This window comes from Astatotilapia calliptera, chromosome 10 (genome assembly GCF_900246225.1).
Source record: "Astatotilapia calliptera chromosome 10, fAstCal1.2, whole genome shotgun sequence".
Taxonomy (NCBI): domain Eukaryota; kingdom Metazoa; phylum Chordata; class Actinopteri; order Cichliformes; family Cichlidae; genus Astatotilapia; species Astatotilapia calliptera.
Window position 1 is genome coordinate 8,282,660 of NC_039311.1, and position 14,828 is coordinate 8,297,487.

At 40.3% G+C, this 14,828-nt stretch overlaps 2 protein-coding genes across 10 annotated transcripts in view; one reads left to right on the forward strand and one right to left on the reverse strand.

The window, feature by feature from the left end:
• Positions 1-8,292, reverse strand: part of specc1 (sperm antigen with calponin homology and coiled-coil domains 1) — a 77,879-nt gene extending 69,587 nt beyond the window's left edge. For 4 of the 9 annotated variants that reach the window (XR_003273677.1, XR_003273678.1, XR_003273679.1 and 1 more), the window contains exon 1: positions 8,166-8,291. The gene's annotated coding sequence lies outside the window, so the exon portion shown is untranslated. Of the gene's footprint in view, positions 1-7,781; positions 8,116-8,165 lie in introns of those variants that run through there. The other 5 variants (XM_026182947.1, XM_026182943.1, XM_026182946.1 and 2 more) reach the window with 3 other exon arrangements.
• timm22 (translocase of inner mitochondrial membrane 22 homolog (yeast)) lies at positions 7,182-11,163 on the forward strand. Its single transcript, XM_026182950.1, has 5 exons — positions 7,182-7,212; positions 8,968-9,298; positions 9,696-9,892; positions 10,409-10,481; positions 10,567-11,163. Exons 2-5 carry the CDS (start codon positions 8,986-8,988, stop codon positions 10,641-10,643), a joined length of 660 nt encoding a protein of 219 aa, XP_026038735.1. The 5' UTR covers positions 7,182-7,212; positions 8,968-8,985; the 3' UTR covers positions 10,644-11,163.
• The last annotated feature ends 3,665 nt before the right edge of the window (positions 11,164-14,828 follow it).

Consider the following 14,828-nt stretch of genomic DNA (forward strand, 5'->3'; position numbering starts at 1 on the left):
CACTGCTGCTGCTGATATTAGTGATATCTCATTACCATAACAGCAGCTGAACAAATTTCCATCTGCATTACAGCTAATAAACGGATAGCTTTTTTTTTTTTAAAGCATACAACACTCCCAAATTAAAAGCTATTTTACTTTAAGATAGAGAAAGTAATACAAAGTTGCTAGTGGAGTTGACAATACACATCCAGGAAATTTTCACCTCCCACCCATGCAAAAATTGATTCATTTTGTCTGACCACCCTAGCATATCCAAAGCATCTGTGTGGCACCTGGATGTTGCAAAGCGACGTGTGCAAAGTCATTATATGGGCTAAAGTGAAACAGGAAGTGAGTGGGATTAGCTCGTATCCCACGCTGTGAGATAGTCTTTGTTCTCCCCCTGTGTTCCCCCTTTAGAGGAAAGATGTGAAACTAGGATGCAAAAAGCTGTATTAGAGGGTTTCCGGCAAAGTTTTACACAACATACTAGAGTAAATGTGACATTTTTGTACTGTGAGCGACTTGTAAGAACTGAATGTAGCAAAATCATGATGTAAAAAAACAAAACACTAAAATTAGCACAGCTGTACAAATATAAACAGAGTAAAAGCTAAAACCATACTGGAGTGAATGTAGGAGACTTAACCTACAGCTTGAAATAGTTTCATATACAACAAGAAACTCCACTACCCTTACAGTATTATACCGCACCGATGCTCAACTAAAACCCAGAAAAACTACTTCTCACCATCTGGATATTAAATAGACTAAAGATTATAGCTGATGTTGAATCATCACTTTTTTAGTTCAGTACAAGATGGGAAGAAAGTAGAGCTAGTCAGCAAAGTGCTGTGTCGACAATTTCCTTTGATCTGGACCCAGATCAATATAACGCTTGCCTGGTCTGTTTACAACATGGCCTCCCATCAGAAAACTGTTGACTTTCCAAATCTATTCAGCTCAGCTATCTGAACCATGGTTTGGTACATACCATGTTATTTTAAGGGGTGGAGGGGGGGGAGAAGTAAACTCCATTAATCTGATGGATTTCCATTTAACTCTCTTCATAGCTCCACCGAACCTTTTAGCATAAACACCAAGCACATGGTTGGTGTTTATGCTAAACACCAAGCACATGCTTAATTAACTTATCATCCCAGCAAACATACAGTCATTATCTCCTCAGTGAAAACTGGTCATGATAACGGTAAAAACTGTGTTACTGATGGATAAATGTTTATTTCAACATCCAACACTGGTCCAGTGAGACCATCTTTTACAAAGCAACAAACAACAGTGATATTAATGCATGAAGAAATTAAATGTACATATTCTTGTTTTTCTTAACCCAAGCACATTTGCTTGACAGCTAATTCTATCAATAAACACTTGTAAGAAGGCAGCACACAAGATTTTTTGTACATAAGCACGCTAGTATTACAGAGCCTGCTTTTTTTTTTCAATACAAACACTTTTACCTAGATATATATTCTGTCTTATTTGTTCTACGATTATCTTAAGATGTCTGGTATGGTTTTTAGGGCAAGAGCTCAGGAGCGCAGTTGAGGCACAACATGCTGAGGGAAATCAACAAAAACTTCTGCCATAATTCTGGATAAATTTTTGACCAACGATATCTAGGTAATGTAGAAGTAATACATCCAGAAGACCTTAAGGTTGCGTCTCTGATATCGGCACAACTTTAATTTTGCAACAACTTTTCAATACTGTGTCACTAAAGTGTCACTAAAAATTGTTAGCCGACAGTTTTTAAACATGGAAATGTTTGCTCAGATTACGTATGCTGCACAAGAATTTCCTAATCATAGATTCTCAACCTAGAAACACACTTAAACAATATTTCATTACATACCATAGTTTTAAAAAAGTACAATTAATATCCTATAAATTAGCTCCAGATGTTAGGCAAGCACTCTGTTGGTAACACAGCACTATTAGCAAGAGCTCAAGAGTACGCTTTGAAATGAAGAGATGCTGTATTGCAAAGCAAGAACTCAGTTTCAGTTTTAGGATGTCAAACTTCCATATTACGGTTGTCAACAATCAGGGTAAATCCCCTTAATGCTGCAACTTAAGTTAGCCACCCTCTGAACATACATGTTCATAAATTAATTATATTCTTAATGTTTCCTCTAAGGAAATATAGGTTTATAAAGTTAACCCTTCAAAAACTAGTGTATCAATATCAGAACAATCACTATACACAGTGAATAACTGAGGTATTCACTGTGCCACATCACAGCAGTTACAGTCATCCATTATTTCCCAAAAACCTGCTCTGTCCTCGATTCGTCGGTGATACAGGAGCATGAGCTGAGCTAGATACAGTCTTCATGCATATTTCATCTGGTCCATCCTCCGTTTCATCTTTCTCAGAGCAAGGCTCCCTCGAGGGGCTAACTTCCTGCTCTGATGGTGTCAAAGTTCTTTTCTAATAAACAGCCAGTCAAAGCCACGTTGCAAAAAACTTCAGCTACTTTTCAGTCTGTCCTGGCTGGCTACATGTACAATGAGTGGGCGGATTCCATAGAAACACTAGCATAGCATCCAAGATGACTGTGAGAGAATAAAAAAAACAGACCTCAGTAGCTTTCCACAATGGAACACCGTAGTATTAGTACCACTGACTAGAAATTCTGTCCAACCCAAGAGGAGGCTTCCTCTCTGCGCCTTTTGATTTTGCAACAGTACACAGACTTGTTGCATCAGAGCTATTTAATGTGAACAGTGGGTGTGACCATTTTAATTTGTATGGAGACTGAAAGCTATTACAATGGTTCAGACATCTTTCAAATACCAAGCAAACATCATAATGACACTCCCCGTGTATGCATAAACATCACACATGTGAACTGGCCTGTCCTGTCCTCTCCTCAAAATAGCTCAGTAGCTTATTTTATTTGTCCATTCTAGAGCTGGATATTACACTTTTGAAAAGCACAGCTGTTGTTGTCAGGAGGGAGGGCAGGCAAAAAAGCCTGATATTTGTGTAAAGACCATATCTGCGCTTCACCTCAGATCTGGTCCAAATGACCCATTTACAAAAACAGAAGCATTCCTTTGAGGCACTCAGTTAGACTGCGATGCTTGTCAAGAATGCAATCAGTTTCCTGGACAGTAATCAACTAAAAACAGCCAAAAAGAAAAGTATTCTTAGAGTTACCTTCTTAATTGAATGCTCTCAGACAAACGTAGTGCAATGGCTTTTAGTCACTAGCGTTTTGATAGATTGAGCATTAGCTTAAGGAGGAAAAAAAAAAAAAAGCAAAGAGAAAGTTGCTCCTGGGAATAATGTGAAGGCTGGAATCCAACTGTGCCTCTACAAAGGAAAAGTTAAAATACCCCAGAATATCAGAATCAGAATCAGAATACTTTATTGATCCCTGGGGGAAATTATTTTTTGTTACATATAACAAGTTTCTCAGAAGGCACGTGGACTACCAGAAACAAAGGTTTCTGTTTATTCAACTGATTGAATCCCACTGCAGTACTCATTTCTGCTCCAATCATCCAATCTCTTCCCTATCTCCTCAATTAAATTCTCCTCTATTGCAGTAAAGGACATGCCACTCCAACTGTACATACAGGCCAGACCTTGCCTCTTGAGGACGAATAAGAACCATTTTGTTCTCAGATGAGTGTGTGCAAGTGTGTCAGGGATAGAAAAGAGCTGACTGACCACACCAGGCTTAGAACTGGCTTTCCATTTTATATTAGCATTGGCACCATATTAGAGTTTTAGAGCTATTCTTGACATAGACAAGAGGGTCAAAACGCATAGCAATAAATTTTAAATGAATGGTTACAAAGAGAGAGCGCTCTGGGAAATAGACCTTAAAAGCACAAACAGTTATTCAAGCTATACTTTAGCTGTATGACAACACAACACCCTGCAGTTCTGACTCAAACTGGAACTGTGAACTATACTCAGACAGATCTGATCTTATTTAACACTTAATTTGAACTGATACAGACCCTGAGCTTCATTTTCATTTGAATCTTTAAACCTTTCTTAATATAATCAATTTAATTTAAAGCCACATAACACATTGATTTGTTTATTCCCAGTGACGTTACACAAAAATGTATGCAAAGGAAAGTGTTGCCAAGGTGATCGCTTTATGAACAAGCCCACAGTCTAAACATTGACATGCACAGGCTTTAAAAACAACACATACTTTCTATTTTACATGGACATAGACTCTCTCTTCCTCAAGCTACAATGTGTCCACAGAGTTATAGATGAGGCAGATATTCACATATTTTGAAAAGCTTCCTAACTGGTTCCATCTTTTACAGAATTGTCCCTCCTCACTATTGAATTGACAATATGGTTTAAACTACACCAAGGACCTGCAATACTCACCAATGACCCACACTTGACTTCTGAAACAATGCCAGATGGCTATTCAGTTATTCCCCTTAACCTCTACCCAACATTGCTTTTCTAAATATGCTGCAACTCAACAGCAGAAGGAAAGGGTACAAAATGAATTTGGAAAGCTTCTATCAGTGGTCCTTGAAATGTTTCAACTTTTTTGCAGTCCATCTGATAATCTAAAAATTAGTAGAATTTTTTATGACTCTGAAACAGAACAAAATATGGAAAACTAAATCTTGACTTTAATGTTTTTCACAGCATTGCAATATATTTAGAAATTAAAATTATAGTATCTATTGACAGCCACCAAGCTACCTTTTAGGGGAGCTGGAGGTTTGGACAGTGTACATATGAATTAAGATGAGTTACTGATGTCTTAAGGTTTACACCGAGTCAGCAGTTCTTAATTATCGTGGTACGTCATTCCCAATGAAGTAACCTGGCAAAATATCTGTGATGAGGGCTTACCTGATTAAGCATAGCGGACTAAGATCACTGTAATTACTGCCTTTCACTGTTTTTAATCATCAGAACCAGAAAACCCTAGGGATTAATAAAGTATTATGCTTCTGATTACTAAATCAGGAAAAGGTTACTCCAGTGCAGACTCATTTCACACAGCATGTTCATCTGGACGTAGCGTTTTCAGTGGGAGAAACGTTTCGTCACTCATCCAAGTGACTTCTTCAGTCTCAGCTGACTGCAGGTTTCCCCAAATCTTATAAAAAGTACATTTCGATCGTGGCTCAAGAGTTGGGAGTTCGCCTTGTAATCGGAAGGTTGCCGGTTCGAGCCCCGGCTTGGACAGTCTCGGTCGTTGTGTCCTTGGGCAAAACACTTACCTACTGGTGGTGGTCAGAGGACCCGGTGGCGCCAGTGTCCGGCAGCCTCGCCCCTGTCTGTGCGCCCCAGGGTGGCTGTGGCTACAATGTAGCTTGCCATCACCAGTGTGTGGATGATTGGATGTGTAAAGCGCATTGGGGTCCTTGAGGACTAGTAAAGCGCTATACAAATACAGGCCATTTACCATTTGCATAATGACTGAAACCAGCAGTCACAGTGGGCTGGGAGGTCAGTTGCGTCATCGTAATTATGCAAATTCCCATGACCATTGATCAACAACCACTGATCAATGGAGAGAATGACCATGAGTACCATTCAAAGAGTTGGGGAATGGCTGCAATCACAGCATTGTAAGGGTGAGGGAAGTTTAAAAAAAAAATAAAAAAAATCAACTGACAAAGAATCACCACTGGAGGCTCTAAAAGGGTTCCAAGTACCTCTACGGCAAAGATGGCAATCCTATTAGTTCTGTCTCGCACTGATCAGACAACATTAAAACCCCCAGCCCTAATATGCGCCCTCATTGTGAGAGCACACAAGCTCTGACCCATTACAATATGCACATGACCTCTGTGGTGTTTGGCACTGGGATGTTGGCAGCAAATCCTCTGTGTCCTATGAGTTGCTGGGTGGCACTTCTGTGGACTGGACGACTTCTAGCACATCCCACAGATGATCAATGGGATTGCACAGTGTGGATAGTGGAGACAGGGTCACTGCTTCAGACTCCTTGTTATGGCCCTCATGCCTAATTCCTGACCAAGTTTTTGACTGTTACAGGGAATGTTAACCACGAGGAGGGCGTGTGCTTGATCTGTTATCATGTTGAAGTGGGTGTATGAGTGAGCATAATATCCAGGTGAATCCCAGGACCAGAGTTTACCCAGGGATGGATTACACCCACTTCACCTGCAGTTTTAATGCTGTGGCTAATCTGTGTGAATCGCAGATTGAGGAAAGGCAGGAACCAATTTCATCAGTTAATGTTGAGAAATTAACAACCTGATGTATCCACTTTAGAATGAGCTACTGTCTGACTGCCCATCGTGCTGCTGACAAATGATCGATATCCAATAGAGTTTGTGTCCAGACCAATGAAGTATTTCCCCTTCTTAAATGGTTAACCATGAGAAGCAAAGCCTTATATTGCCTAAAAACAAACCTCATCAGAGCTGGTGCAGTGCTTATGTTTGAACTGGCTTTTCTGTTTGCATACTCAAAAGAGAAAACCGTCATTTGTTCACTTGTCACAGGACTTCAAAGTGAGCCGTGTAATTAAAATATGTATTTGGCTTCTTAATTTTTCCTCTCTTTTCATTACTGAAATGTTCTCTTTTGCTGAAGTTTATCATTCAGGCATGATTATGTTAGATACTCGGCTGGTTTTCTGGAACCCATCTTTTAAGTCTACATTTAAAGGTTACCTGGCGAGAGAAAAATTACACACAGAAGCTTAGTCAGGATAATTTGTCATAATGAAACATTTAAGGATCTACTAAAGTCAAAACCAACAAACGTTTTACAAGTACCTGCAAGAAAACACAAAGACATGTTTGACAGCTTCACACAGAACTAATTGGGAACAACTGGCTGGCTGATGACGTAAAATGGCCTGCATTTGTATAGCGCTTTTCTAGTCCCTAAGGACCCCAAAGCGCTTCACACTACATTCAGTCATTCACCCATTCACACACACATTCACACACTGGCGATGGCAAGCTACATTGTAGCCACAGCTGCCCTGGGGCGCACTGACAGAGGCGAGGCTGCCGGACACTGGCGCCACCGGGCCCTCTGACCACCACCAGTAGGCAAACACGGGGTTAGTATCTTGCCCAAGGATATTTGGCATGCAGGCAGGAGGAAGCCTGGGATCAAACCACCGACCTTCTGATTAGTGGCTGACCTGCTCTGCCACCTGAGCTACAGCCACCCCGGACGTGTAGAAAAACAGCTTGCAGCACACAGAGGCAGTTTTGAAGGTAATTTGCCATTAGCATCAAAATTTACTTAAAGCCTGAGCAACATTAGTAACTTTATCTCTGCATGTTTTATGTTTCTGTCAGGGAGAAGTGTTAGACAAACACTAAAAACCAAAACTAAAATCTAACAGGAAACCAGGACCTGACTGACCTCTCTTTGCAGAGGTTTTAAGACCAACCCGGGGTTACTTTCCACTTTACAAGAGGATAAGCTTATTCCAGTACTAGATATTTAGATATTTATATCAGACACATTGTACACCAACAAAATTAATCAGATCAAAGAAAAGATTTTAAGCATAATATTCAGACCAGTTTAAAGAAGTTGACCCGTTCTTCCTTAAGGAGGAAACTTACAAAGTGTTACATTACCAGGCATCAACACTATCACCGCGTTAATACCTTTTATTTTAATGTTTATAAAGAAGGCATAAATACTGCTCAAGCAGAATCCTGTTGGACTCGCGATGGTGCAACCTTAGCCAGTAAACTGAAAAATTCAGGATGGACATTTGCAGCTACGGAAAATGGGACATGAAATGCAGCGTTAGTACTGTTAGTCCACTTACTGTTGGCCATCACTGCAGTCATACAGTGCCACGCTCAATTAGCGTGAAAACAACACGTCCTTGGCTCGAGCTATAATTTTATGACAGCCGTTATTATCGTTTGAGGAAAAACGCGTCTGCTCTGACAATGACTAGTCGTTACGTTAAAGGAGCATAGACGTGTACAGTGACTATGCTGGCAATGAGCATGTCACCGTCAGCCACTTCTACGTTGGTGTAACTCGGCGAAACCCGAGCGACTCTCTGTAGCCCATTCTTTAATTTAGACACCGAGAAACAGTAGAGCCTTTACAGTGAAGTTTACAAATTTCACCCCAAACAACGGACGAAAAAAGCAGAAAGGCCACATGCTATGAGAAATAAACAAGTGTTAATTAATCTCACCTGTTCCGTACTGCGGTGGAGCTGCTGTGTTGACAGGATGCTGCCACTGCCGCCTCGCGCACGCATTAAGGTCTAACCACCAGCGGTCTGAGCTCGAGCCGATAGGTGGAGCGCGTGAAGCGAGTTTGGCGCATATGCTTTGGCGCAGTGTTTAAGGAGTTTCTGGGAAATGTGGTCTTTTTTTTAACAGGCCAGAAAAATGATAAGACAGCATGTAAGGAACAGCGTTTTCGCCTCAGGTGTAAACTTATTTAGTCAATTTAATTTGTACTGTACCTTTGTTTGAAGTTTAGTGTGCTTCAAAGTGGTTCACAGATGAGTGACAGGCGAGACAGATAAACTGTAATAAATAAAAAACAATACAATAAAGACAGGAGTATTGAATAAAGAAAATAGACGTCAATAATGAAAAATATATTAATGATAAAATAAACACAAAAATAAAAGTAATTTAGAAGACATTAATATAATAAAACAGAATTAAATGTAAAGTAATCAATAAGATCTAGTATAGTCTTGCGAAATTCTGTTACGTTATTTAATTATTATTTGATACAATAATCCAGTGGAAAGAGTGTAGGTAGACGTACGGTGTTACGTAAAAGCATAAACTCCTCAACCACACTTTAAATACAGGTTGACTTTGTGTCGAATGTGCTAAAATTAACCAAAGTAATCTTTCAGTGAGAAAATAAAATCATTTTAATAAAAAAAATATGAGAATACACACATTATTTAATCTATCGTGGTTTATTCGTGTTTTTGTGAAGCTAAACACTTTAATTACCGTTATTTCTATCAGCAGACAAATGGGACGAATATGCGCGCGCTCGTCTTTCGACAACATTTACTTGAAGCTCTGTCATTGAGAAACATGGCGGCCTCCACAAGAGCTGCAAACGCTGCTGCTTCCAACCCACAAGGCCCAGCTTCGGTCGGCCCGAGCGTGGACAGCCCGACTCTTCAGTACAGTATGATTCTGGAGCATCTTATCGGTGACAAGAGGCCCGTGAAGGGCCTGAACCCCGCCGTGATGGGGGGGCTGCCCGTGCCTCCGAAAAGCGACGAGCAGAAGATGATCGAGAGGGGAATGGAGAGCTGCGCCTTCAAGTCTTTGCTGGCCTGTGTGGGAGGTAAACGGAGACATTGAGAGTGTAACAAACATCACAAGGGTTTGGTGTTTTTGTGCGTGTTTGGCTGCTCGTGCAGAATATTTCGTGTGCTAAGTCACCTCAGATATACGAGGCTATGGGAGCTGTAATGCTGTTATACCAACAAACAGCAAATTAATCAGTCATCTGATCAAACCAATCGGTCATCGATATTGTCTTGTTTTAAAATTATGTATTTGTGTTCAGACATAAGAAACGTAAAAGCAACATTTTAGAGCGTTTTGAATAAACAGGTATCAAATAATCAGTTTATAATACAGCCACGATGTTGCCCAAATGTAGCCATTCAGCTCAATAGCAGAAAAGATCTGTATATATTACAATTTTAAGAGTCTGATGATGTTTTTGCTCACCACAGGGTTCGTCCTTGGAGGAGCATTCGGCGTTTTCACAGCTGGAATTGATACTAATGTTGGCATCGACCCCAAAGACCCTTTGAGAACTCCAACAGCACGAGAGGTTCTAAAAGACATGGGCCAGAGGGGGATGTCCTATGCCAAGAACTTTGCCATTGTGGGCGCCATGTTCTCCTGTACAGAGTGCATCATAGAATCAGTAGGTCACAGCTTCTTACATCCTCATGTGGGTTCTGACAGACTCATAGTGGACATATAACCTCAGACTGGAGTTCAGAACAAAAGGCAAAAATGAGCAAAGGCGATTCATTTTCAATGTATCCATCAGTCTCTTTAGAATAATAAGGAATGAATGAAATAATGATAACAGTTTGTCAACAAGGGTTTGAGATGTGATGTGAATCCATAACATGGCTTCAAAGAGGAAAAATGCTCAATATGTGGTCAGATTACTAGAGCACCATCAGAATCACTGAAGACATATTATATATGTGGACAGCAAAACATTTTCAGCAAAGTAGTTGCAACTTAAGCTAAGTTTGTAAATGTGCAAATAGTACAGCAAAGGTGGATGCCAGCTATCTCTTATTAGTCACTCCTCTCTCTAAAATGTAGATGCCAGTATTATATTTGCTTTGCATTTCTTGCTTTTATTCTAACCCTGCAGTACACTGTGGTAATAAGTGTCTTTTTTGTACCTGTTTTTCATTTACAGCACAGAGGCAAATCTGACTGGAAGAATGCTGTGTACAGTGGTTGTGTGACTGGAGGAGCTATTGGCTTTCGCGGTATGTAACTTACTTTATTAACTAATAGTTTGCATTATAGCAAATTTATTCATTTTGTCCACGTGTTTATTTTTCTGTTTTGCAGCTGGTCTGAAGGCTGGTGTTCTGGGATGTGGAGGCTTTGCTGCATTCTCTGCTGCAATTGAATATTACTTGAGGTGAAGCTCTATGGAGTGGCTCGATGGACAAAAACATAAATATTACACATGTGGACCAGAGAAAGAAGAATCTCGCTGTGAGCTTGCTAACCGTGATGTTTCCCTGCACATCAAGGATTGCTGTTTAAGCAGAATTGAAGTGTACTGTTCAAACACAGGGATTTTAAGTGGCACCACAGTAGGCTAAAGAAAACAAACAAACAAACAAAAAGACTTGTCTGTTTTTCCTGTGACTTTCATATTGTGGACAGTTGGAGCAAGGAATGCCAATTTCTCATGGTGAATCTTCAAAGACAGAGCAGAGTGCGTCTGCTTCAGTGGCGTACTGATCAGGTGATGAAAGCTGAACTTGTGTGAACTTCACTCTGGGTCTGTAAAAACTCAGATGAGCAATGCTCTGCCTGTAAAACATTTCTTTGATGTGTAAGTAACTAATCCACACAGGATTATTTATAATAAAAGCATTTTTTAAAATTGTGGATGTACTACTTTTCCTTGATTATTAAAGGACTACAACCCCCAAACTAGTCATTACCTTTGCTTTAATTTTTTCTTTTTTTTTATTATAGCGAAAGTAATCTTCAGGAAAGGTTCTCCAGGCTTCTTGAAGGACATTCAATTCAATTCAATTTTATTTATATCGCGCCAAATCGCAACAACAGTCGCCTCACGGTGCTTTATATTGTACAGTAGATCGTACAATAATGGATCCAGAGGAAAACCCAACAATTATATGACCTGCTATGAGCAAGCACTTTGGCGACAGTGGGAAGGAAAAACTCCAAAAAAAAAAAAACAGAAAAACTTTTCTATCTGAAGATGGTGGTGTTGTAATTTTTTTTACTTTATTTTTTAATTACGTTAGCACAGTAGTGATAGGAAGGCCCCAACCTTGCCTTCCTAATGTGGGAGCCAACCAATAGGACCACTCCCTCCATGTCTGCGACTAGTGAGCCCACAATCATCACCATCTAACAAGGTACTAGGATATTACTTTCCACTTGTATGCACAATCATACTGGGTCACAGGTTGAACAGATATCCACAGGTGGTATAGGGGAAGTCCGGTAAACAGGTCACTGGTGGCAGGAAACTAAGTCAGTGGGTCAGAAGGGGCCAGCTGACATTCAGTCTCTGAGCATGTTACATGTAGTACACTGGGGTGGGGTATAACGCTGATTGTCCGTCAGCAAAATTCCCTGTTTGAATTGTTTTCTGTCGTTCCCATCTTGTTCTTCATGTTCCTTTCATTTTTGCTTCCAGTGTCCAGCTGATGCTGATGTAGATGGTGCTGACACACGGTCATCTGGATCTTCATCATTGTCTGAGATGATGTCTGACAATTTGCTGCATGACCTGACTCGTTTGCTGCCTATCTGGTCATCAGTTTCTTCTTTCATCTTTTATTTTTCTGTCATGGTCCTGTGTCATTTGACCCAACTTTTTGTGTTTATTATTATTATTATTATTATTATTATTATTATTATTATTATTGTTATGATCTTGTGTTCTAGTTAATTCTGATTATGTGTTTGGGTTTAAACTTTTTCGTTTTAAGGGTTTTGGTTCTGTTTAGTTTCTGCTAGTGATGGCCCGCTTGAAGCTGACGCTCCGGAGCGTGTGTCGAAAAAAACAACACACTGGTTCAGAAGCACTGTGTCGAGGCTTGCTTCGTTTGGCAAAAGTCACGTGACCAGTGACGTCCGAAGCTTCATTACGCACGTAACTGCTTCGGTACCTGATTCAAACGGATATAAGGAAGTGAATCATCCACGGGATTCGTGGAGTGTGTTGATGGTGACAGAGAGCGAAGAGGTGATCATTCCACTGACAGATATGGAGCCAGCGAGGAAGAGAGGACGTTCTGGCGTGTGGGAATATTTTGAGTTGATTTTGCTCAATTCATTTTATCTGCCGAAGTGAAAAACTTGAAATGTCCAAAATCATGTTTTCATAATGTAAATATCATTACAGCATATGACTTCAGGAACACTTCCATGTGAATTAAAGCTAATGAAGACTACAAAAATATATTTGACACTATACGTACATTACATTGCTACACAGTTTAGAAAATCATTTTGTTTATTGTTTTTAGGTGATAGTCTGCAGGACCCAGGAATACCTGCATATCTACCAGCTTGCAGTGTAGTTCCTGCACTCCACAGCCTCTTCTGTTCCATGCAAGTGGATTTTCTCCAGGGCAGGAGAAACTATTTCTAAGAAAAGAAACAGACTCAGCCAGCGCACAGTAACACTAATCCTCTTTTTAAATGTAAATAACAAAAGGGCTACCTGACATAGAGCATGTTTTTACTTTGCAAGTTCTTGATTAGGGGTGGGTTTTGATTATCGCCTTTCTGATTACAATCCATGCTAAATTGAATAAAGTGATATTGATTCATTAAAATCCCGTGTCGATTTGTAAATTAACGTTATTATGCCTGAAACGCCAGCATCTCAGGTTAAACCTCACAACATGTCGTCAAACACCATACAGCTAAAACAGTAACTGGGAGCAGGTTTACGGATTCTGCATACAAACGTGAACGCAGAGCGCGGACCCGACGCGTCAGAGTCAGATTTTGGTGCGTCGTCGGGTCGCGCTGTGTTTGCCTCTTTTTTTTCCCGCTGGCTTCTGCAGCTGCAGGTTTCATAACTCTCTGTTTACATCTCTAATTAAGTCTCACATGTGTCAGCTTTCTTTTAATAGATACGAAATTATGGATATATACTGTTAAATGATCAGAATTGTAATATTTCTGACTGAGGCAAAACTTTCCAGATTCCAATCAAATTGAATCGGATCCTGTATCGAATCAAAAATGATTCTACAAATCAGTGACGATGCAGCCGTACTCAGCTCCCTAAGCATTTTCCCTTTCCAGTTCACAGTCAATCTCACCCCTAGGTCAAAAATATGTATAGGACAATTGGCCTCATCTAATATTTTGTATGAACCTGTCCAGCTGTCCAGTGATTAAACGACAAGTAGATGGAGGCAGGACTTCACAGCAGGGGCATACTCCATAATGTGCTGTGCATTCTCATATGTATATTATATATATTGCTCACTTATTGTATTTACCAACATCAAGGAGTTATGAGCAAAGAAAGGCCACACCATAGTGCATGTTTAAATAGGGAAAGTTTATTGATCAAAATGTATTACGCAAATACGCATTACATTTTTTTCAGCCCCCCAATCGAGAAAACAAAACCAATTACATGTTCAAAGCAACGGAACGGTGGCCCAATATCAGAGAGAACTCCACTCTTGAGTGAGCAGCGATGATTGAGCAGTCCGTTTTATTTTGCAGATTCAAGCTGCTCTTCAAAATTTTCACCACCAGATGTCACCGGAGAGGACTGTGTTGAAAAGCTTCGAGTAATGAACCGTTTTTCAATACAAGCTTCAGTGCTTCGGAAAGCTTCATTTGGCCATCACTAGTTTCTGCCCATGTGTTCCTTCTGTTCTCTGTCTGTTACTGTGTCTCTGAGTCCAGTCTGTGCGTTACCTGTTTTATTTTGGTCTGTGTCTTATGTCCGTGTGTTCAGTTTTGTGCTCTCCCTGTCTCGTCTGTGTAATCAGTGTCAGCCGTGTCTCACAGCTGTTTCCTCTCAGTCCTGTTCACCTCTTGTATTTAGTGTCTGTGTGTCTTCCCCTGCTCGTCGTTGCATCATCCCTCTTTCTACTCTGTTTGCCCGTTTTCCTGCCTGTTGCTTTCCAAGTTTAGTTAGTTTTCTGTTCAATCTGCAAACTCCCAATAAAGCCAGTTGTTTGACTTCACATTTGTCTCTGTGAATCCTGCTCCTGGATTCCTGCCTGCCTTCACACAGCCATGACATTTTCTTTTTTTTCTTTCTGTTATTTATCTTCCTTTCTTTAAGTCTCTGTTTTCTGCTTTGCAGTTTTTCACTTTTTTCTTCTTATTTGTTTCCTGTGTTTGTTCCTGCTGCTTTTATTGGATGCAAGCTCCTCAGTAGAAAGAAACACAATATAGGACACTCGTAGCTTTGGAAGATGGGTGCAGCACTGACTGTCCAGCCTAGCTCAAAATTCAGTGTTTAAACATTTTTTTAGCTCTCCTACACCAGCCCTACACCAACATCATTTTGTGCAACACCATCACGGTTTTGTGAGTGGTCTCCTCTATCCATTTTTTGAAAACAGTCTGCTACAATAGAC

Coding starts and splice junctions, on each gene's coding strand:
- timm22 (XM_026182950.1), top strand. CDS start 8,986: ATGCGCGCGCTCGTCTTTCGACAACATTTACTTGAAGCTCTGTCATTG. Junction 9,893..10,408: donor CAGAGTGCATCATAGAATCA/GTAGGTCACAGC, acceptor TTTCATTTACAG/CACAGAGGCAAATCTGACTG. Junction 10,482..10,566: donor AGGAGCTATTGGCTTTCGCG/GTATGTAACTTA, acceptor TCTGTTTTGCAG/CTGGTCTGAAGGCTGGTGTT.